The sequence below is a fragment of the Poecilia mexicana genome, unplaced genomic scaffold (genome assembly GCF_051168715.1).
Source record: "Poecilia mexicana isolate PSO_F unplaced genomic scaffold, ASM5116871v1 scaffold_9, whole genome shotgun sequence".
Lineage (NCBI taxonomy): Eukaryota > Metazoa > Chordata > Actinopteri > Cyprinodontiformes > Poeciliidae > Poecilia > Poecilia mexicana.
Genome location: NW_028263378.1, coordinates 33,515,391 through 33,540,528, shown reverse-complemented (window position 1 = coordinate 33,540,528; position 25,138 = coordinate 33,515,391). Strand labels below are relative to the sequence as shown.

The 25,138-nt window shown below is 42.6% G+C and overlaps 2 protein-coding genes and 1 long non-coding RNA gene across 6 annotated transcripts in view; 2 read left to right on the top strand and 1 right to left on the bottom strand.

Moving 5' to 3' along the window:
- Positions 1–7,404, top strand: part of apba1a (amyloid beta precursor protein binding family A member 1a) — a 60,698-nt gene extending 53,294 nt beyond the window's left edge. For both annotated transcript variants that reach the window (XM_088009177.1, XM_088009176.1), the window contains exon 12: positions 7,297–7,404. In XM_088009177.1, coding sequence (XP_087865303.1) covers positions 7,297–7,368 — 72 coding nt within the window. In that variant the 3' untranslated portion in view covers positions 7,369–7,404. The remainder of the gene's footprint in view (positions 1–7,296) is intronic.
- A 922-nt stretch (positions 7,405–8,326) lies between these two features.
- Positions 8,327–25,138, bottom strand: part of fxn (frataxin) — a 43,579-nt gene continuing 26,767 nt past the window's right edge. For 2 of the 3 annotated variants that reach the window (XM_088009179.1, XM_088009178.1), the window contains 2 exons: positions 10,243–10,340; positions 8,327–9,199 (listed from right to left, as the gene is read on the bottom strand). In XM_088009179.1, the coding sequence (XP_087865305.1) occupies positions 9,061–9,199; positions 10,243–10,340 (237 nt within the window). In that variant the 3' untranslated portion in view covers positions 8,327–9,060. Of the gene's footprint in view, positions 9,200–10,242; positions 10,341–11,094; positions 13,399–25,138 lie in introns of those variants that run through there. The other variant, XM_088009180.1, reaches the window with a different exon arrangement.
- On the top strand, positions 15,176–16,023 carry LOC148157797 (uncharacterized). Its single transcript, XR_015764339.1, has 2 exons — positions 15,176–15,549; positions 15,883–16,023. It is a non-coding gene; the product is annotated as an uncharacterized LOC148157797 (long non-coding RNA).

Genomic DNA, 25,138 nt, shown 5'->3' with positions numbered 1-25,138 from the left:
CACAAAACACGATACAAACACAGTTAGTGACAAAGAACACTGTACATTATATACATAAGCGAAATTATGGAAAATCAGTCCATATATTAAATGTTTTTTAGCCATTTTATTGCTGGCGTACAGACAGGACGAACATGCTCCCATAGAATGGCAGCCAGTGCAGTTCGCGAGAGGTTGATCAATCCCAGGTGAAGCTCAGCTCGCTGCTGCCTCACCGGCTTCGCTTCTGAGCATTTGAATGGGAAAATAAGAAAATCCAGCGATTTTGAAGACAAAAATAATCAGAATTGGTTAAGCTAAGTAAAAAATAGATACTTTATAGTACAAACCACAGGGTGAAAATAGCAATATAAATGATTTTATTATTATTTTTCCATGATGACAGCTGAGGCTCTGCCTCACCTGCCTCCCCTGACCGCACGTCACTGGACCTAACGTTCAGGTCGCATTCATTCCCACTCAGACTTGTGTGCTCAGCCATGAGATTGATGTTGGTGATTCCAAGCCTATTAAACAACATCCTTACAGAGTGAACCCAGACAAGCGGCGCCGTTTGAAGACGCAGGTGGAGTACATGGTGAAAAATGGACTTGCTGTTGCCAGCAGGAGTGCATGGAGTTCGCCATGCCTCCTGACTATTAAAGCCAATGGAGAGGACCGCTTCTGTACGGACTTCAGGAAGGTGAATGGGGTGACTCGGACGGATTGTTATCCACTCCCTCGTATGGAGAATTGTGTGGACCGTGTGGGGGCTGCCCAGTTTGTGACAAAGCTGGATTTGCTGAAGGGATACTGGCAGGTACCCTTAACAGCACGAGCCCAGGAAATTTCCGCTTTTGTCACACCCGATGATTTCCTTCAATACACCGTGATGGCTTTTGGGATGCGCAACGCCCCAGCGACGTTTCAACGGCTAATGAATGTTGTTTTGTCAGGTTTATCATTCTGTGAGGCTTATTTGGATGACTTGGTGATTTGTTTTACATGGACTGAGCACGTTGATCACTTAAGGACTGTGTTTGCGCGTCTGAGTGAGGCTAATTTGACAGTTAGTCTCTCTAAATGCCAATTCAGCCAAGCGACAGTGACCTATCTTGGAAAAAGGGTCGCCCCGTTGAGGCTAAAGTAGAGGCCATTTTGTCTGTTCCAGTACCCACCACTCGTACTGAGCTACGCCGCTATCTAGCGATGGTTGGTTTCTACAGGGGGTTCTGTAAAAACTTTTCCTCTGTAGCTGCTCCTTTAACAGACCTACTTAGCCCTAAAGTAGCTTTTATATGGTCTGATCAGTGTCAATCTGCTTTTGAGCAAACTAAACATTTGCTAGTTAATGCTCCCGTGTTGTCTGCCCCTCGTTTTGATGTACCATTTAAGTTGGCTGTGGACGCATGTGATTCTGACGTCGGAGCTGTCCTTCTTCAGGATGGTACTGATGGGGTGGAACATATCCGGTTTCTTATTTTTCAAAGAAACTTGACAAGTATCAGAGATGGTATTCCACCATTGAAAAGGAGGCATTAGCGTTGGTTCTGGCTTTAGAACATTTTGAGGTGTATGTTGGAGGTTCTAGCGGATTTGTGGTTGTTTTTACGGACCATAATCCGTTAGTTTTTCTGGATCGCATGCGTAATAAAAACCGCTGTTTGATGAACTGGTCTCTGCGACTCCAATCATTTAACATCTCTATCCAGCATATTCGTGGTAAAGACAACGTAGTGGCCGATGCACTCTCCCGGCTTTAGTTCTGTTTTTTTTTTTTTTTTCTGAATGGGTTGAGTTTTTTTTTTACCTCAATCCCCTTTCAGAGTCTTTGGGTGGGGGTGTTATGTGCTCCGGGCACATTATGATTTTTGTTTTCTTATAGACCTTGATTAAATGACCTTTTGTAAATATATTTTGGAGTTTGGATAATTTCTTTTGGTCATTTAATTACGTTAATTTGTGGCGCTGTTAGTCCGCCTATAAATAGGCTGGCTTTCGGCATGTGGAGAGCCTCCTCTCCATTCCCGCCTGGGCTCCGCCTTTCTGCTCGCTCCACCACCACCAGGCTCGGTGTGCGCTAAACCAGCCGCTGTGGGCCGCAGCTGAGGTTTCCAGCCTGCCATGTGGTATCTCTGTTAGCCTTTGTTTGTTTTTTCGTTGTGTGTTTGGCCTGGTGGGACCGGTTGTCCTGTTTTCGATCTTTCTTTTGCATTAGGTTCTTTTTGTTTTAGTCCGGTACTAGTAGGGGCTTTGACGGCCCTGTATAGGGTTGGCCCCCTGCTGTACCGTTTTGTTCTGTTTGACCGGCTCACCAGGTCCAACTTTCTGTTAATACTTTTGGGGTTTTGTTTTCTTTATTTTTTTGGGACACGGGATCTGAGGGTCCCCCTTTTCATGGGCTCACCACCTGTGGAAGGGACCACAGGGTTAAAGGGTGCAGTGTGGGAGGGTGGTGGCCGAGGATTGGGACCCTGGGGATCCAATCCTCTGTTGCAGAAGCTAGCTCTCGGGATGTGGAATTTCACCTTTCTGGTGGGGAAGGAGCCTGAGCTAGTGTGAGGTTGAGATGCTCCAGCTAGAAATAGTCGGCCTCACCTTGATGCATTTCTCAAGTCCTGGAATCAGTCTCCTTGAGAGGAGTTGGACACTCTTGCACTCTGGAGTTTCTCCTGGTGAGAGGCTCTGAGCAGGACCATCTTGGTCCCTGTATATTGGGGTTCACCCCGGTGAACAAGAACGTAGCCTCCCTCCCCATACAAGTGGGGAGTAGGGTTCTGACTGTTGTTTGTGCTTGCGTGCCAAATAGCAGTTCATATTATCCATCCTTTTTGGAGTCCTTGGATGGGCTACTTGTTCTGCTGGGGGACTTATGCGTACTATGAGGGTGTGCTGGGAATGTCTAGCAGAGTCTCCAGTGAAACGGAGCTCTAACTCTGTGAGACATCTCCCCCAGATCTTTGAACACATTCCAGGGGAGATGAAGGACATCAAGTCTGAATGGACTATGTTCCACACCTTCCAGTGTCAAGGTGGCTTATCTGAGATGTGGCCGCAAGGTTATGTGTGTCCGTCGCGGCGGACACCCAACCTTTGTTGGTTACCTCAAACTTTCTGGTGGACACCTTCAGTGAGGGATGCTGTCAGACTGAAGAAGGAGTTCTATCAGGCTTTTTTGGCCTGTTTGACCCCAGAAGCAGCTGGTGTGTCCAAGCAGTCCAAGCAGCATGCGACTCGGGCGGCTGCTGAGGCGAAAACTTGGGTGTGGGAAGGGTTTGGAAAGGCCATGGAGAAAGACTTCCATATGGCTTCAATGTGATTCTGGTCCACCAGCCAGCATTTCAGGATGGGGAAGCAGTACAGCACCAATACTGTTTATAGTGGGGATGGTATGCTACTGACCTTGACTGGGGACGTTGTGGACCGATGGGCAGAATACTTCGAAGACCTCCTCTATCCCACCAACATGCCTGCAATTGAGGAAGCGGAGCCTGAGGACTGGGTCAGGCCAGAGTCCCCATCTCTGGGGACGAGGTGGCCGAGATGGTTAAAAGGCTCCTCTGTGGCAAGGGCATTGAGTTGGATGAGTTCCTTAAGGCTCTGGCATTGTGTTGGTTGATGCAACTCTGAAAGATTGCATGGGCATCAGGGGCAGTTCCCCTGGATTGGCAGACAAGAGTGGTGGTCCCACGCAGAGTGTTCTCTAACTACAGGGGGTCACACTCTTAATAGAATTGAATAGACTAGAATTTATTGATCCCAAAGGGGAATCTTTTGGGGAATAAAAGTGACAAAATCAGACTCTATAAAAACCATGCATGACTCGTATTTCTCACTGCTCCAGCAAATGGGAGGAGATTTTAATTACACATCTGCGAATGTTAAATCAATACAACACATCTTCTAGAAGTATCCAAAATCTCCCAACATTTGTTGGTTACATCACTTTTTATAGGATTTCATCTCTATCCACCTTATTCCTGGGAGGCTTACTGGGGAAACAATTATGGGTCTTACTTCCGGCGCCCACGGGAAGTAACAGTATTTCACTGTAATTTGTAGGGTTTTTTGCTAATCTATATTAATGACAGAAGTTACATCTCTCTTTTCGGTTATAATACCATATTAAGTTAAACTTGTTCACGGACACACCGTCTGCTATCAGAGAGCTGCTCAGTACAGAGGATCGTATTTGTGAGTTTAATCACAGGGAGCGACAGGAACACGATCATTACGTTTTGTAACGGAATGACCGTGAATTAGCATCGCTGCTAGCAGCTCGTTTCTCTGATGGTAATAAAGACGAGAAAACCAGTACATTATATACATAAGCGAAATTATGGAAAATCACTCCATATATTAAATGTTTTTTAGCCATTTTATTCCTGGCGTACAGACAGGAGGAACATGCTCCCATAGAATGGCAGCCGGTGCAGTTAGCGAGAGGTTGATCAATCCCAGGTGAAGCTCAGCTCGCTGCTGCCTCACCGGCTTCGCTTCTGAGCATTTGAATGGGAAAATGCAAAAATCCAGCAATTTTGAAGAAAAAAATAATCAGAATTGGTTAAGCTAAGTAAAAAATAGATACTTTATAGTACAAACCACAGGGTGAAAATAGCAATATAAATAGTTTTATTAGTATTATTTTTCCATGATGACAGCTGAGGCTCTGCCTCACCTGCCTCCCCTGACCGCACGTCACTGCGCTGTAGGTAGCGGTGATAGCTGGAATTTCCACATATTTTATAGCCTAAAACCTCTGTGGAAAGCCGTTTAGCGAGTTGCTAGCATGTAAACAAATGGCGGCTCCAGTTAGGGGCAGAAGTCGCGCCCATAAATCACGCCTCATGGGGGCTAGGAATAAGGTGGATAGGTGTGTATTTGAAAGTTTCGAGCAATGGCATTGTTTCCCTTCATTTATGCAGTCATCCTGGCACAATTCATACTGTGTGTGTATTACATTTTACCATAAATGAAAAGGTCATCTCCATCTCATGAAGGTTCCCATAACACTTTGTCAAGTTGTTTTTCTTATCTGTCCAAACAAAAATTCCCTTCTTTCGGCTTCAACTGGCTTTCTACAAATATTCTTTCCGGTCAGTGACCTGAATCTCTGCCATAACTTTTTCCTTGCAAAACAGCATTACAAATAACATTTTCCTCTAACAAAGCCTCCCTGGAAAGGTCAATTCAGGGGTCCTGGAGAGGAGGATCTGTCGGATAGACAAACCTCAGATTCAGGAAGAGCAGTGTGGTTTTCATCCTGTTTGTGGAATGATGGACCAACTCTACACCATCAGCCAGGTCCTGGAGGGTGCTTTGGAGTTCACCCAACACATTCTACATGTGTTTTGTGGACTTGGAGAAGGTGTTCGACCGTGTCCCTTGAGCAGCCCTGTGGGGGTACTCCAGGAATATGGTGTACCGAATCCTTTGATATAGATGTTAGGTCCCTGGATGACCGGTGTCAGAGTCTGGTCCACATTGCTGGCAGTAAGTTGGGCTATTTTCTAGTGAAAGTTTCACTCTGCCAAGGCTGCCCTTTGTCACAGATTCTGTTCATTACTTTTATGGACAGAATTTCTAGGTGCAGTGTTGAGGAGATCTTTTTTGGTGGCCTTATGATCGAGTCTCTGCTTTTTGTAGAAACTACTGACTTCATCATGTCATGATATACAGCTTTCACTGGAGCGGTTCGCAACAGAGTGTGAAGCAGCCGGAATGAGGATCAGTGCCTCCAAATCTGAGGCCATGGTCTTGAGCCGGAAAAGGGTAGACTGCCTTCTCCAGGTTGGGGGGATGTCCTGCCCCAAGTGGAGGAGTTTACCTAAACTCCCGAGATACCTATCTCGGGATCTTGTTCACGAATAAGGGGAAAAAAATGGAGTGGGAAATTCACAAGCGTCTGCAGTGAAGGGGGGGCTGTACTGGTCTGTCGTGGTGAAGAGAGAGCTATGATCATGAGCTTTAGGTCATGACCAAAAGAACAGATTGTGAAGCACTGGGCTACACAATCATGGGGAAAGACTGCTGACTTGACGGTTACCCAAAAGATGACCATTGGCACAAGGAGGTCAAGTCACAAAAGGTCATTGTTAAAGAGACTGACTGTTGACAGAGCTCTGTGTCCAAAGATATTCATAGAGGTGAAAGGAAGGAAAGTTTATGGTAGGAAAAAAGTGTACAAGCAATAGGGATACCCATATCTTGAGAATTGTGAAATAAAATCCATTTATAAATGTGGGGAATATTCCCAAAGAGTGAACTGCAGCTGGAGTCGGTGGTTCAAGAACCACCACACACAGACATATGTAAGACATGGGTTTCAGCTGTTGCATTCTTTGTGTCAAGCCACTCCTGAACAAGAGACAGCATCAGAAGTGTCTCATCTGAGCTGAAGAGAAAAATTGCTGCTCAGTGGTCCAAAGTTATGTTCTCTGATGAAAATTAATTTTGCATTTCCTTTAGAAATCAAGGTCCCAAAGTCTGGAGGAAGAAAGTAGAGACACAGAATCCATGTTGCTTGAGGTCCATTCAAAGTTTCCCCAGTCAGTGATGGTTTGGGTGCCATGTCATCTGCTGGTGTTGGTCGACTGTGTTTTCTCAAGGTCAAACAGCCATCTTCCAGGAAGTTTTAGAGCACTTCATGCTTCCTGCTGCTAACCAACTTTATGGAGATGCAGATTTAATTTTCCAACAGGACTTGGCACCTGCACACAGTGCCTAAGCTACCAGTACCTGGTTTAAGGACTATGGCATCCCTGTTCTTAATTAGCCAGCAAACCTGTTTTCATAGAAAATCTATGTGGTATTGTGAAGAGATAGATGTGATACTCCAGGTTGAAGACCTGAAAGTCACTATCAGAGCAACCTGGGCTCATAACACCTGAGTAGTGCCACAGACTGATGGACTCCATGTCACGCTGCATTGCTGCTGTAATTAAGACAAAAGGAGCCCCAACTAAGTACTGTACATGTTCATGTTTTCATTTGGTCAACATTTCTAAAAAAATATTATTTTGTATTGGTCTTAATGTTCTAATTTTCTGAGATATTGAATTTGGGTTTCCATTAGTTGTCAGTAATAATATTAAACAAAAAACACATTTAAAATATCAGTCTGTGTGTAATGAATTTATATAACATACAAGTTTCACTTTCTTAATGAAATTACTAATTTAAATTAACTTCATATTTTAATTTTATGACCATTCTGGGAGCTTGATAAAATTGACTTCGTTTCCTTATTTTCTTGTCCTGTCTTCTGTAAAATGTCTCCTTTGACTGCACTTTTCAAATGTTACTCCTGTTTTTTAGATTCACATGAAGACCATGCCTGCAGCCATGTACCGCCTGCTGACTGCTCAGGAGCAGCCCCTCTACATTTGATAAACTTTTCAAAATTTAAGCCTTGCTTGAAGTCAGCTCCATTATTTACTACATAAAATGATAGTTCACAAGTGGAGCTTTTTTTCTTGTCTAGTGCAACTTAAAATCAGAATTAAACTGTATTTACTACAATACTTCTTTTTTGGGTTTATTATATTGGAAAGGATGAGGGCACTTTATTGAATGCGAGTCTCCAGCTGAACAAAGTATAAAGTTGTTCTCTTTGTGATTTGCTGTTGCTGTTTGAAAAGTTAACCTCAACTTAAAATAAGAAACATTTTAGTATCTCTTTGCTGTTTAGGCAACTACAAGATGAAATGAAAAATAGACAGTTCTCTTAGTGTGTGGAATAACTATATGAGCCAAGACCTGTGTTATAAGAAACACATATTGCTTTCACTTTGCGTTCTAACCTTGTGTGCTGATGTAATTGGGGGTGGGGGGAAAGGAAAATGGCAATAAAATGAAATTTGTATTGATTCAGCCCATTTCCTATATATTTGAGCCCCTTGCATTATGGATTCATTCCCAGTGTGAAAGCTTTTAATCTCTACTGAAATACTTGTTTTTATTCTAGCTTAATTTTTTGGCATCTGTTAACGGCAAGTGGGAGAACCCCTCTTTCACTGGTTGGGTGTATGAAGCCACTCTAACCCTCCTGTGACCTTGAACTCCAAAAAAACTGAATGAAACAGTGAGTGGGTGTAGAGCAGAACAGCTACACATCATGGAGATGTCTTTGTCAGTAATAATAATAATAATCAATTTTATTTATAAAGCCCTTTATATCTCCAGTTGAAATCTCAAAGGGCTCATTCACACAGTGATGATAGCAACCTACCGGATTGTAGCTTGCTATCATCAGTGTCGGCCCAGGGCAGGCTGACAAAAACAAAGCTGCAAATTTTGCACCGTCAGCCCTTCTGACCAACACCAGCAATAATCAGTATAACCAATAATCAGTAACATTCAGCCAGAGCCTTTATGAAGAATGCTATGTTATGCTGACAGTGCATTACAAGTCCACGTTGTTTTCAGCATCAAAAATAATTTAGATAAATTCTTATATTACTACAGGGATTTTGCTGGTTTCTATTTACCTTACACCAAGCTTGAAACTTGTGACAAATGTGAGAAGAAAGTCAATGATGCACTATTATGTGTAATTTTGCTCACAGAAACACTTCCAATGTTTATAATACTTATAAAAATAAATTGTATTTTATGTGTCATTCCTCATTCATTTTAGTAACATTTTCTTAATCTTGGTTAGACTGAGTTAAAGTATAACAGGGAGGCTGTGAAACAAATTGGGACTGTGGGAACATAACATAAAGAAATGCACATTTTCAAAATAAAAGCTCAACTATATGGGTTTAAAACAGTAACAGATTGGAAAATATGAATGAACTTTCCTTATTGTTATATTTTCTACAGGAAGGAAATACAAGGAAGAGCAGTGAACACAAACTCAAGTACAGTCAGGCATAACAACACATTAGAGCAGAAGGCTTTGGAATATGGAAGCAAATCAACCCCACACCAGGAATGAGAGAATCTGTGGGGCCTTCTGTTTGGACTGTAATGAACTTCAAAAGGGAGGGAGGAACAGACAATACAGGTCTTTTGGTTTCTATAGAAACATCCTGGTCAGCATGCTGCACTCAGTCCATCATTTTCAGATTCGCTGCTTCAGGAATATGGCAAATGACACAAATGGATGTTTTTATTGAAGAGAACAGAAAACTCTTTAGAAAGCAGTTGGTGAAGACTAATTCCATCATGAGTGTACACCCAGCGTTCTCCCGTCCAGTCGTAGCGTTTCGGTCCACTGGGAACGCAAAAGGAAAAAGAAGCGGGGAATAAAATTAGAGTCTGAAACCAGATATTTACATACACAAAGGCATATTTTTTTTCACTTGTATAAAGTCAAATCTGGCCAAGCTTCTCTTGTTTTAGTTCAGTTAGAATTACCCAAATTATTTATATTTGCTAAATGCCAGAAAACTTAGCAAGAAAAGATTTTTAGAGATGTTTTGAAACCTTTGAGTAGATACATTTGGTATGAGTTTCAGTTTATAACAAAATCAGAGCGCCACTGGAGTCATAGTCCAAACACTAGAGAAGGTCAGACATTTTTGTGAGCTGTACTAATGTGTCTTTTGAAAATGCTATAAATTTGAGGTTAAAACTGTCACAGTTTTCCACTCTTGTCATCAGACATCATAGTGCTCTTAGACCTTGAAGTCAGTAGGGACTTCAAGGCCCCCCTTCAAACATCCTTTGGACAGTCTTGTTTCTCCTTTAGGGTTCTCAAACTCAGAAGTCTCTTCCCACTCACCTAAAGCTAAAGATGGACATTTAACGTCTTTTACAGAGTCCAAAGGCAATGAGTTAAATCTGGGCAAAGCTGCTCACATGGGAAAATGGAATGAAGGTCATTTTAACGCTGGCCAAACTTTCTTCCTTGCAATTTTAACTTCTATAATTTCCCTACTCCTCTTTTTTTCCTTTCATTCATTTTTTTACCCTTCAAATGCCTTCTATGGATAGGTGCTGAAAATTAGCAAGATTATAAGACTTTCAGATTCGCTGCTTCAGGAAGGGAATCTGAAGCTAAACAGAATGCATCTGAAGCATTCGCATGTTGTTCTCTGCACACGGAGTTTCACTTCCAAATACAGCACTGTAGGTTTCCTCCCACAGCCACACCCTAACCCTCAAAATAAATTACATATGAAAAAAAAATAACTCAAGAAGTGTAAATTCTAAAAAAATAAAAATAAAAATCTCAAGAAATAAAGCTTCAAACAAAATAATTAAATATAGGTTATATATTATATTCTACAATAATAGACAACACTGTAGTGCTACCTGGTAGGAGAAGAAAGCCATATCTGTCTGTTCGGTGTCTGTTTGTTGATCACGTACGTTCCATGGCCTCCACCCAACTTTACTGTCAACACACCACTCTGTGCACACATTCAGAACACATAGTTACACAGTCATTCATATGTGTTAAACTTAAATTACAATCAAACATTTTTTAGATGAAGTGAACGGCTGCCTATTGAGTTAACTATTTATTACAAGTGTCCATGTTAAAGTCTCCTGGATAAAGAAAAACAGCCTGAATGGTTCTGATTGTACCATCCATCACATTTTAAGCAAAAAGGTGATCCAAGGCAGATCCAGCAGGGCTCCAGGATGACAGAACATGGTTGAAATTTGACAAACATCAAGTGGTTTGGCATGAATAGGAAATGAACTATGAGAGATGCAGGTGAGGTTTTGTGAGCATCCAGCTGCATCAAGATAATATTTTTCTGTCTCTTGTGAAAGAGAGACATTTGCCACATGACAACAACTCCTTCATAAACATGAAGGAGTCTTCATGAGTGTTTATGGCTGTTGTCATTAAGTGTCTGTTAATAAATAATGACACTTTTAATACAAAGTCAATACTTTGCATTAAAGTGTCATTTACCGAATGACATAACAGTCAATCATTTATGAAGACTCCATGTTCATGACAAGTGTTGTCATGTCTATGACAACATCATGCTAGTGTTATGCTCACCTTTCAAATGAAGTGTTACCAACTAGGTTTATAGTTGATGCATAGAACTTGGCACGTTCCTCCCCATTGATCTGAATTACCATGCCTGCTCATTTGAATGCCTCTGAATTTTTGTAACATGTAACATTTTTTAATACAAAAACACGTTTTTGTTTGTTTATTTGTTTTCTGGTAGTAATATTACTGTTGTGGGGTGGACGAAACCAGAGTCTATTTTTCAGTCTTACTAATCTGTGAAGGGAATTAACCCCTAAAATACACTGCATCCTACTGTTCTGTCAGATCTTCCTACTGTAGCACGGATAGATAGCAATGTCTATGTGTCGGTGATAAACTTGTCTAAAACTGCTAGCGTCATATTTACAAACCAAAAACTATAACAGGTTGTGTTAATGTTAAATATATTGGATAACATTCTTTTAGTTATGGTTGTATGACAGTCACAATGTGTCCACCGAACTGAGCAGGTCACTGTATACCTGAAATGATAGGATATGCTTAAAATTACACAGCTTCAACCTCACATAATATCGCTATCAACATGCTCTATATAGGACTATTCCATAAGAAGGAGTGTTATTAAATAAAAAATGTTTAAAGTACATAACATATTTTGTCCCTATTCACATGGTTGATGGGAAGCAATGACTCTGTTTGCAGTATACGGTATAGTAACAACATTGCAGACGGCAAACTAAAGCCATAAATATGGTTACAAGCTGCCTGTCATGTAAACTTAAAACATGAAGTAATACAGCAGCTTAATGAAAGCCAGGGATAAAATAAATTATTTAAAGCTTACCTTAATTTTTGATTAAATAAAAAGGATGAAACATCCACAGGTAGGATGTATTTATAAGAAATCTGCTGAGTAAGCAGTATGTGATGCAACATCGATGTGCGCATTACCACAAGGTAGGACGGATTCATGGTGTTGAGGAAAAATGATTATTTTAGTGTTTAATACAGTTAATCTTTACACAATATACCTTTTATGTGTAAAAGGTATATTGAGCATGGCCATTTTGAACAAATTTCTTAATTTTGAACAGGTTTGGGTTAATGGTTTAAAACTAAAACTATTGCTGGGTAAGTATTCAACTTACGGGAAGGAAAATAGAGATCAAAAGGGAACTCTGACTGAGGCTCCTGTTGTGTTATCAGAGGACAGGAGGCCATAAAATTAGCATCTGCAGGAAGGCTGTATCACTTGGATGAGCGTGGGAGAGAGAAGTTTGCTCGGTTCATGGAAGATCAAAAGTCTTCCAAAACTAACATCTGGGACAGTGTAAAACTGAATACAACATAGAATGTTAAAACCACTAACATTTGATTTGTAAGACATTTTTCTTAGTTACTAATAGCATGCTTTTAATGAAAATTGTATTATCTGACTATATCAGATTCAAATGGAAATGGTGTGAAGGAAAATGTTTTGTTTAGTATTAGAAAATTGCTCAGGTTTATGGTGAAAGGGTTTTAGAGAATGATTGTGTTAACTTTTATACTTAGGATTGAATGTTATATTGGATAGGTTAAAAAAGGAATTTTACTCCATTCTATTCTGTTGATTGTATGAACCACTTTTTAGTTTAAGGCAGGACTCAATCTTTTGAGGTGCTGAGTGCAGAAGAACAAAATTGGGTTTGTGGAGATAACCCTGAACTAAATTACCGAATTTAAATTTGTTCCTGAGAATCTATGTAAGGAGAAGAGCGGGAGAAACTTTAGATTTCACAGCTATCTGTGAAATACTTTTCTTATGTTCTTCTTTGCCCAGATGGCCTTAAAACCACAGGAGTTCAGGACAAGCTCTGCTCTCCTTTTGTTAAACAAAGGGGACAAAATGGCTTTTGATCTTGGAAGCAAATTGTAAGGAGGTTCTAACTTGTAAGAGGGTCCAAGACAGCTTCCAGTTGGTCAAGCAGAGGTACGCCTTATTTGAACATATTAAAGAGGAAAAACACGCCTTTACTATAAAAGTTTGTACACAGGAGTAACAAATCAGATTGCTGCCTTGTTTTGCTTTTTTGCATCAGCACTCTCCAAAGATGCGTCTTTGCCTTTTTTCTATCCTCTTTGTCTCAGGTAAATGAATGTATGTCTCTGTTGTTCTGCAGTTTCTGTTGTAATTTTATGCATTGTCTTCTATTGGATTAAACTGCAATTCTGTGACGTCTGCACTCATTGTTGTTTTTGTGTGGCTACACGCGGGAGGACCCAGGATCATAAAGGAAGAGAGAGAGAACCAAACTTTTTCCAAAATTAACTAATTCAGAGAAATCTTCCTTAACAATGGTTAGCACAGATAGTTAGAACACCTGTTCCGCACCACACTGCTCTGTGCTGCTCTCCACTTTCCAGGCAGACTGCAGCAGTTCGAGAGTACCCCATTTTCCTCTGCTTGAATGCATTCTCAGCGATGCTCCGCTGTGAACTGCAGAAAGGTTCTGCAAGACGCATGTGCAGGAAATGAGAGATTGTGCAATAAAGCCAGTGATAGAAGAGATGGATGGTGTCATAAAATGCTGTAGTTCTCAACTTCCAAAATTAACATTTTCCCTCCATTGCTCTGTCTGTGTTGACTGGCGCTCCTGCTGTGACTTGCACAACGCACGTATCACTTATGCGCAGCCATAAGTGATACATGCTGCCAGCAATATACCCATATTTTTATTAACATAATATTTTCAGCAAATATAGTCTGTCTTGGTGAATTATTTTGAAAATACAGATGTGGTGCTCGTGCAGCTTCCTGTTGGATCAGCAATCTTTAAAAATTGATTCCATACTTGCTCCAGCGTCGAGAAGGACTTCGCTGCAGTAAACTGAAGGGGGCTGCACTGACCACCATAGACATAATATAAGCATAGACCCCTCATGGACCACTCCGTCGCAGGAAATACGGCGGCCATCTTGGAGCGGTATACCCTCCTACTTTGCTCAATCAAAACAGCAGAAGATGCCTCAGCACTGAGGGATATTGTTGTTCGGATCTATGGATTACTGATGCGAGGGCTCCACAGACAACATTTCACAAGTAAGACGGACATATTATTGTGTATATATTGTGATTAGAATATGACTTTACTGTATTTATGTCCACCGGCGAGATACCAGCTAATATTAGCTACAGTGCTTGGTGTAATACGGGTTCAGCCCCGCTATGAAGGCTAACTGAGATTCTGTTAATCTAAAAAAATTAATTATTCTCTAACATTGACTTAGATTATCTGACACAAGGGCCTATATTAGAAATGAAACAATATAACACATATTATAAAACTTATATTATGTGTTATAACATTCACCGGCAAAGTTTACACAGGTGGTAAAGACTATTATTTATATTCTTTCACTCTGTCAAAAGTAAGATACATCCTAAATCTTCCGTTTTTGTTTTGAAAGTTTCCTAAAGACACGATGTGAGGAAGAAGAAGGAGAAATCTATAAAGAGAGACGGATTCACTGCAGCACGGATGAATCTCACATCGGATTTTGGACTCGTCGGCTGAAACACACACACACACACACACACATATATATATATATATATATATAAAAAATTCCCTTCTCACCCTCCGTGGGTGGTCTCTTTCATCCTCTGAGCTCGGGTCCTCTACCAGAGTCCTGGGAGCTTGAGGGTTCTGCGCAGTATCTTGGCTGTGCCTAGAACTGCACATTTCTGGACTGAGATGTCTGATGTTGTTCCTGGGATCTGTTTGAGCCACTGCTCCAGTTTGGGGGTGACTGCCCTGAGGGCCCCGATGACCACAGGCACCACTGTGGTCTTCACCTTCCAGGCCTTCTCCAGTTCCTCTCTGAGGCCCTGGTATTTCTCCAGTTTCTCATGCTCCTTTTTCCTGATGTTGTGGTCACTTGGTATTGCTACATCCACCACAACGGCTTTCCTCTGTTCTTTATCCACCACTACAATGTCCGGTTGGTTCTCCATTACCATCTTGTCTGTCTGGATCTGGAAGTCCCACAGGATCTTAGCTCGGTCATTCTCCACCACCTTTGGGGGTGTTCCCCACTTTGACCTCGGGGCTTCCAGTCCATATTCTACGGTGGCCGACAGGTGCAAATGCGCAGCAAAAGAGAAAACATGCAAACAAAAGAAAAGACACCCCCCCGAATCAAATGCAGCAAACAAAAAAGAAAACACCCCCGAATTAGAAAACACCCCCGAATCAAATGCAGCAAACAAAAAAGAAAACACCCCCGAATTAGAAAACACCCCCGAATTAAATGCAGCAAACAAAAAAGAAAACACCCCCGAATTAGAAAACACCCCCGAATGAAATGCAGCAAACAAAAAGTGTTGAAAACGGAAGTGCTCCAGACCACTAGGGGGAGTCTAACAAAAAATAGCTGTGTCCGAATTCAGGCTCTGCATCCTTTCAAGGGCCCTGAGAAACTGATCCTTCGAAGCATAGACATAATAAAAGAGTACACCCTCCCCCCCACGATTGGCTGCTCCGGCGCAAATACACTTTGCTTTGCTCAACCAAAACAGCAGAAGATGCCTTCAGCACTGCGGAATATTGTTGATCGGATCGACGGACTACTGACGTGAGGGCTCGACAGACTTTTCGCAAGTAAGATGGACATATTACTGTGTATTTTTGTGATTAGAATATTACTATACTGTATTTATGTCCACTGGCGAAATACCAGCTAATGCTAGCTATAGTGCTTGGTGTTCAGCCCCCGCTCTGACAGCTAACCGAGATTCCGTAAATCTTAAAATGTTTCAGTCATTCTCCAACATTTAGATTATCTGATACAAGAGCCTACTATAGAAATGAAACAATATTATAAAAATCATAACATTCACCAGCAAAGTTTACACAGATGACAATGGCTATTATTTAATTATTTAACTCAGTCAACGTAGGATAACTCGAAAATGTCCCGTTTTTGTTTTGAAGGTTTCCTACGACGTGAGGAAGAAGGGAGAGACAGATTCACTGCACAGCACGGATGAATCTCGTATCGGATTTTGTACCCAATCTCAGCTGCTGAATCACTCTTAAACCAGAACTCGTAGGCTGGAAAACATTATATATTTATATATATATATATATATATCCATGTATATATATATATATATATCCATGTATATATATATATATATATCCATGTATATATATATATATATATATATATATATATATATATATATATATATATATATATATATATATATATATATATATATATATATATATATATAAAAAAAAAAAATTCCCTTCTCACCCTCCGCGGGTGGTCTCTTTCATCCTCTGAGCTCGGGTCCTCTACCAGAGGCCTGGGAGCTTGAGGGTTCTGCGCAGTATCTTGGCTGTGCCTAGAACTGCACATTTCTGGACTGAGATGTCTGATGTTGTTCCTGGGATCTGTTTGAGCCACTGCTCCAGTTTGGGGGTGACTGCCCCGAGGGCCCCGATGACCACAGGCACCACTGTGGTCTTCACCTTCCAGGCCTTCTCCAGTTCCTCTCTGAGGCCCTGGTATTTCTCCAGTTTCTCATGCTCCTTTTTCCTGATGTTGTGGTCACTTGGTATTGCTACATCCACCACAACGGCTTTCCTCTGTTCTTTATCCACCACCACAATGTCCGGTTGGTTCGACATTACCATCTTGTCTGTCTGGATCTGGAAGTCCCACAGGATCTTAGCTCGGTCATTCTCCACCACCTTTGGGGGTGTCCCCCATTTTGACCTCGGGGCTTCCAGTCCATATTCGGCACAGATGTTCCTGTACACTATGCCCGCCACTTGGTTATGTCGTTCCATGTACGCTTTCCCTGCCAGCATCTTGCACCCTGCTGTTATGTGCTGGACTGTCTCAGAGGCCTCCTTGCACAACCTACACCTTGGGTCTTGTCTGGTGTGGTAGATCTGAGCTTCTATTGCTCTGGTGTTTAGGGCCTGTTCCTGGGCGGCCAGGATGAGGGCCTCTGTGCTGTCCTTGAGTCCAGCTTTCTCCAGCCATTGGTAGGATTTCTTGATATCAGCCACTTCAGTTATTTGTCGGTGGTACATCCCATGCAGGGGCTTGTCTTCCCATGATGGTTCCTCCAGCACCTCGTCCTCTGTTCCCCATTGCCTGAGACATTCGCTGAGCACATCGTCCGTTGAGGCTTTGTCCTTGATGTATTTATGGATCTTAGATGTTTCATCCTGGACAGTGGCTCTCACACTCACTAGTCCTCTGCCTCCTTCCTTACGGCTCGTGTACAGTCTCAGGGTGCTGGATTTGGGGTGGAACCCTCCATGCATGGTTAGTAGCTTCCGAGTCTTAACATCCGTGGCCTTCATCTCTTCCATTGGCCAGCTAATTATTCCGGCAGGGTATCTGATTACTGGTAAGGCATAGCTGTTTATTGCACAGCTCCCTATATATATATATATATATATATATATATATAAAAAAAAAAAAAAAATTCCCCTCTCACCCTCCGTGGGTGGTCTCTTTCATCCTCTGAGCTCGGGTCCTCTACCAGAGGCCTGGGAGCTTGAGGGTTCTGCGCAGTATCTTGGCTGTGCCTAGAACTGCACATTTCTGGACTGAGATGTCTGATGTTGTTCCTGGGATCTGTTTGAGCCACTGCTCCAGTTTGGGGGTGACTGCCCCGAGGGCCCCGATGACCACAGGCACCACTGTGGTCTTCACCTTCCAGGCCTTCTCCAGTTCCTCTCTGAGGCCCTGGTATTTCTCCAGTTTCTCATGCTCCTTTTTCCTGATGTTGTGGTCACTTGGTATTGCTACATCCACCACAACGGCTTTCCTCTGTTCTTTATCCACCACCACAATGTCCGGTTGGTTCGACATTACCATCTTGTCTGTCTGGATCTGGAAGTCCCACAGGATCTTAGCTCGGTCATTCTCCACCACCTTTGGGGGTGTCCCCCATTTTGACCTCGGGGCTTCCAGTCCATATTCTGCACAGATGTTCCTGTACACTATGCCCGCCACTTGGTTATGTCGTTCCATGTACGCTTTCCCTGCCAGCATCTTGCACCCTGCTGTTATGTGCTGGACTGTCTCAGAGGCCTCCTTGCACAACCTACACCTTGGGTCTTGTCTGGTGTGGTAGATCTGAGCTTCTATTGCTCTGGTGTTTAGGGCCTGTTCCTGGGCGGCCAGGATGAGGGCCTCCGTGCTGTCCTTGAGTCCAGCTTTCTCCAGCCATTGGTAGGATTTCCTGATATCAGCCACTTCTGTTATTTGTCGGTGGTACATCCCATGTAGGGGCTTGTCTTCCCATGATGGTTCCTCCAGCACCTCGTCCTCTGTTCCCCATTGCCTGAGACATTCGCTGAGCACATCGTCCGTTGAGGCTTTGTCCTTGATGTATTTATGGATCTTAGATGTTTCATATATATATATATATATATATATATATATATATAGCTCAGTGGGTAAGACACCAGTCTACCACCTGGGAGACCGGGGTTCGAATCCAGGTTGGGGCAAGTTACAACAGTGCAATTGAGCTATGCAGTGTGGGTCCCTAGGCAAGACCCTTGGAGCTATATAGCCTACCTCATACAATGAGAGACACTGATAAGCATGACATGCCGGCTCAGACGTCGCCCGGCCAAACAAGGTCTGCGTCAGGTGCTGGGGAACCAGAGCACCTTGATGAAAAATGGGCTACTGGAACAAGACGGAAATGGGCGAGAGACGAAAACATGGATCTGTTGGAATGCTACTACTCAAGTAACCCTAGTCAGAGGGGTTACATGCAAAGACTGAGGGTGGAATGGTTACTTCGACACCCACAGTCTACAATGACTGCCAAACAACTAGTAGCTCAGTGCTCCAACATCCGCAAACGGCAACTGCTATCACAACTTGAGATTGACGAGGTACAACACAAATGCTACGGCATAAGGGAGGAGCCCAAAGGTAAGGTCAGGGGGGAGTTAACTACTCCCCACCCCGAGACTGGGTATGCAGCCCCAGTAATGAACGAACTATCAAAGCTGAACGAGACAGCAACTGACCTGAGAGAGAGAATTGTGGCCCGAATGAACACCAGGCAACCCCGACAGAAAGTCTCATTGAAGATGTGAATGCAGCATTGAGAACAATCCCTACCAACACCATAACAGAAACCAATGAGCTGATATACAACTCAGCATCAGTGATCCTTGAAATGCTCGGCTATAAGAGCATCATGGAAAAGACGGTTAGAGGCTAAGATCAAGATAACAAGGAGGGAATTGAGCCAGCTGTCAGAGCTGCAATGAAAAGATCAGTACCCAAGAAGTACAGCCAGATGCCCATACCTGAAGCACTCGAAACTGCCAAACAAAGGCGGCCTTGGCCAGCCGCCTAAAGAGATACACAAGAGAGAATGAAGCCAACCAGCTAAAGTGTACTCTCAATGGCAGGGTACTAACAACAGAGCAGACCCACCAAGGCTGGAGACTGAACAATACTGGAAAGGCATATGGGAAAGGGAGGCGTCCCACAACAGCAAGGCACAGTGGCTACCCTCAAAGGGTTCAGTCCCATCCAACTATCGGCCAATAACCTGTCTCTCTACAACATGGAAGCTCATGTCAGGCATCATAGCGGCTAAGATAAGCGGACACATGGATAAATACATGAGCACGGCACAGAAGGGCATCGGCATAAATAGTAGAGGAGCCAAACACCAACTCCTTGTAGACCACACAGTCGCCCGAGACTGCAAAACCCGACACACCAACCTGTGCACCGCTTGGATTGATTACAAGAAAGCCTATGACTCAATGCCACACACCTGGATCATTGAATGCTTAGAGATGTACAACATCAATAGGACTCTAAGAGCCTTCATTGCAAACTCGATGGGGCTGTGGAAAACCACCCTTGAAGCCAACTGCAAACCGCTTGCACAAGTGTCAGCCAAATCATCAACAAGACTGGCTACGGATACCGACTTAAGAATGGGGCCACAATCAGTCACCTCCTCTACATGGATGACATCAAGCTGTACGCCAAGAGCGAGCGAGACACTTCTAGAGAAGTGTGGCCGGATGGTTACAAAGAGAGGGAAGGTCGTCCGCACAGAAGGGGTCTCACTCCCAGAGGGAACGATAGCAGACATAGAGCACAGCTACAAGTACCTGGGAATACCACAAGCAAATGGCAACCTCGATGAGGTCACAAGGAAAGGAGCCACAGCCAAATACCTCCAACGAATAAGGCAAGTCCTGAGAAGCCAGCTCAATGGCAAGAACAAGATCCGTGCAATAAACAGCTATGCCTTACCAGTAATCAGATACCCTGCCGGAATAATTAGCTGGCCAATGGAAGAGATGAAGGCCACGGATGTTAAGACTCGGAAGCTACTAACCATGCATGGAGGGTTCCACCCCAAATCCAGCACCCTGAGACTGTACACGAGCCGTAAGGAAGGAGGCAGAGGACTAGTGAGTGTGAGAGCCATAAATACATCAAGGACAAAGCCTCAACGGACGATGTGCTCAGCGAATGTCTCAGGCAATGGGGAACAGAGGACGAGGTGCTGGAGGAACCATCATGGGAAGACAAGCCCCTACATGGGATGTACCACCGACAAATAACTGAAGTGGCTGATATCAGGAAATCCTACCAATGGCTGGAGAAAGCTGGACTCAAGGACAGCACGGAGGCCCTCATCCTGGCCGCCCAGGAACAGGCCCTAAACACCAGAGCAATAGAAGCTCAGATCTACCACACCAGACAAGACCCAAGGTGTAGGTTGTGCAAGGAGGCCTCTGAGACAGTCCAGCACATAACAGCAGGGTGCAAGATGCTGGCAGGGAAAGCGTACATGGAACGACATAACCAAGTGGCGGGCATAGTGTACAGGAACATCTGTGCAGAATATGGACTGGAAGCCCCGAGGTCAAAATGGGGGACACCCCCAAAGGTGGTGGAGAATGACCGAGCTAAGATCCTGTGGGACTTCCAGATCCAGACAGACAAGATGGTAATGTCGAACCAACCGGACATTGTGGTGGTGGATAAAGAACAGAGGAAAGCCGTTGTGGTGGATGTAGCAATACCAAGTGACCACAACATCAGGAAAAAGGAGCATGAGAAACTGGAGAAATACCAGGGCCTCAGAGAGGAACTGGAGAAGGCCTGGAAGGTGAAGACCACAGTGGTGCCTGTGGTCATCGGGGCCCTCGGGGCAGTCACCCCCAAACTGGAGCAGTGGCTCAAACAGATCCCAGGAACAACATCAGACATCTCAGTCCAGAAATGTGCAGTTCTAGGCACAGCCAAGATACTGCGCAGAACCCTCAAGCTCCCAGGCCTCTGGTAGAGGACCCGAGCTCAGAGGATGAAAGAGACCACCCACGGAGGGTGAGAGGGGAATTTTTTTTTTTTATATATATGTGTGTGTGCATAATCATGCATAGCCTAATGTATATTATTCAGTATTAATGATTATTTATTTATGTTTGTATACTTATATAAGTATGTATTGATAAGACGAGAGCGGTCCATTAGGCGTCTGTCCTTTTATTATGTCTATGTGAGAAACGGCCCGATCTACAGAAGACGGGTCCTTCGAAGGCCACGAATATGGACCACCAGAAGAGAGAAGCTGTAGCCTCCGGCTAGCTGCCTAGCCTCCATCTAGGCGTTATGTTGCTTAGCAACCGTGACAACGTGAAGCACAGAGCAGCGAAGTAAAAAAAACGGACTCAGTTGTTTTTTACTCTTTATTTCTGTATTATTCTTCACCTTTTGTAATAAAGGTTGTTCCATAGTAAAAAGAAAATCTGTCTGATTCTAAAATGTTGAATGTATACAAGGGATATTATTCATTTTCAAATACTCTCCAGATCTCAGGTAGTAAGACATTACAGTTAAATAAACTATGTTTGAAGGCTTAACTTTAATCAGTCAAACCCATTTGCTCAGGAATAAATTAAATACTTTATTAATATCTACATGGAGCGCCCGGCCAGCTGACAGCTTGCGAGTGAAGCTGGCTGTTAATGCAGCGGGAGAAGACATCTCCGAAAACGTCGGAGCAATATTGGAAGTAGGTGATTTATTAATGAACCGAGCAGATATTTCAGATCTACACATCTACATTCTCGCCTAAAAACATTGTAAAAAATAATTTTGTGTAATTTTAAGTGTAATACAGCAAAAATTATTTTGTCGCCATTGCTGCTTTTCTGAACACCCGCTTTAAAGGATGCAGAGCCTGAATTCGGACACAGCTATTTTTTGTTAGACTCCCCCTAGTGGTCTGGAGCACTTCCGTTTTCAACACTTTTTGTTTGCTGCATTTCATTCGGGGGTGTTTTCTAATTCGGGGGTGTTTTCTTTTTTGTTTGCTGCATTTAATTCGGGGGTGTTTTCTAATTCGGGGGTGTTTTCTTTTTTGTTTGCTGCATTTAATTCGGGGGTGTTTTCTTTTTTGTTTGCTGCATTTAATTCGGGGGTGTTTTCTAATTCGGGGGTGTTTTCTTTTTTGTTTGCTGCATTTGATTCGGGGGTGTTTTCTAATTCGGGGGTGTTTTCTTTTTTGTTTGCTGCATTTGATTCGGGGGTGTTTTCTAATTCGGGGGTGTTTTCTTTTTTGTTTGCTGCATTTAATTCGGGGGTGTTTTCTTTTTTGTTTGCTGCATTTAATTCGGGGGTGTTTTCTAATTCGGGGGTGTTTTCTTTTTTGTTTGCTGCATTTGATTTGGGGGTGTTTTCTAATTCGGGGGTGTTTTCTTTTTTGTTTGCTGCATTTGATTCGGGGGGGTGTCTTTTCTTTTGTTTGCATGTTTTCTCTTTTGCTGCGCATTTGCACCTGTCGGCCACCGTAATATTCGGCACAGATGTTCCTGTACACTATGCCCGCCACTTGGTTATGTCGTTCCATGTACGCTTTCCCTGCCAGCATCTTGCACCCTGCTGTTATGTGCTGGATTGTCTCAGAGGCCTCCTTGCACAACCTACACCTTGGGTCTTGTCTGGTGTGGTAGATCTGAGCCTCTATTGCTCTGGTGTTTAGGGCCAGGATGAGGGCCTCTGTGCTGTCCTTGAGTCCAGCTTTCTCCTGATATCAGCCACTTCAGTTATTTGTCGGTGGTACATCCCATGTAGGGGCTTGTCTTCCCATGATGGTTCCTCCAGCACCTCGTCCTCTGTTCCCCATTGTCTTTGTCCTTGATGTATTTATGGATCTTGGATGTTTCATCCTGGACAGTGGCTCTCACACTCACTAGTCCTCTGCCTCCTTCCTTACGGCTTGTGTACAGTCTCAGGGTGCTGGATTTGGGGTGGAACCCTCCATGCATGGTTAGTAGCTTCCGAGTCTTAACGTCCGTGGCCTTTATCTCTTCCATTGGCCAGCTAATTATTCCGGCAGGGTATCTGATTACTGGTAAGGCATAGCTGTTTATTGCACGGATCTTGTTCTTGCCATTGAGCTGGCTTCTCAGGACTTGCCTTATTCGTTGGAGGTATTTGGCTGTGGCTCCTTTCCTTGTGATCTCATCAAGGTTGCCATTTGCTTGTGGTATTCCCAGGTACTTGTAGCTGTGCTCTATGTCTGCTATTGTTCCCTCTGGGAGTGAGACCCCTTCTGTGTGGACGACCTTCCCTCTCTTTGTAACCATCCGACCACACTTCTCTAGTCCGAATGACATCCCAATGTCAGTGCTGTAGATCCTGGTGGTGTGGATCAGTGAGTCGATGTCTCGCTCGCTCTTGGCGTACAGCTTGATGTCATCCATGTAGAGGAGGTGACTGATTGTGGCCCCATTCTTGAGTCGGTATCCGTAGCCAGTCTTGTTGATGATTTGGTATATGCCACATTTGATGGACACTTGTGCAAGTGGTGGTTTTCCACAGCCCCATCGAGTTTGCAATGAATTTTGATGATTTTGGCAAACAGCTCTTGAAAACCCAAAATCCCTGTCTCAAAAAATTAGAATATTATGAAAAGGTTCTCAAAATTAAAACAATAAAAGACCTGAAATATTTCAGTTGGTGTGCAATGAATCTAAAATATATGACAATTTAATTTTTATCATGACATTATGGAAAATAATTAACTTTATCACAATATTCTAATTTTATGACCAGCACCTGTATATATATATATATATATATATATATATATATATATATATATATATATATATATTATATACAATTCAGTATTAATCATTATTTATTTGTGCCATTATTAATTATTATTTATTAGTGTTTGTATAGTTATGTAAATATGTATTATTACTAAATAATTTATTAAATAAATTATGAACGGCTGTGTGCTTTGTAATATGCTCTTCATACATCGATATCAGAATATTCCATTCCTATTCTATTGTTATAGCCACTAAGCATATTTAAATATGATGAACTATGTCTTAAAAACATACTTAAAAAATACAATTGTTTATAAATGTTGCTTTGATAGATGTTTGAATATGGTTTACAGTAACAAAAAAGTGTGTTATGATCGATTAAATCCGCTGATAGTCATTGTGCTGCTAAACACATAACGCTGAGTGGAGTGGAGTACCGCTCCAAGATGGCCGCCCTAAATCTCGTCAGCGACAATAGGCGAGAGCGGTCCATGAGGCGTCTATCCTTATGTCTATGCTGACCACTGTCAGTCTCATACCTTATTCGGAAATGGGACCATTGCACTCCAGAAGTGAAGGGGGCGCTATTTCCTATATTATCCAAGGCCTTCCGTTTTTATTTTCTTTTTAAATCTGTGCTACATTTTCACCTCTAGGGAGGAGTTTCACTCTCAGAATGTATTTGAACTTCAATCTTTTATTTACTTCAGCGCAGCTCACAGTTTTTAGCAAATTCTGTAGCTTTCGGGGTACTTCTAAATCTGCTCCTTAGTTGCATCTTTTCGGGCTTGCTACTGCCTCTAGTGGCGTGGGGGTGATAGCACAACTAATATAATTACATTACACTAAATCAGGATACCACAACGTCTTTATTATTTACTATTAATTTCGGCAAAAGATAATTTATCTTTTGCCAGTAAAAGATAAATTATCTTAAAACATATTTTTTTCATTTTCTTAAGAATGTAGAGCTAATTAAATGACAATACTTTTATACATTATAAATGATATCTATATATCTCATCAATTATAGGAGGAACCAAGGAAATAAGGAGACCTAAAAACAACATGATCAGCTATAATAAAAATACCATTT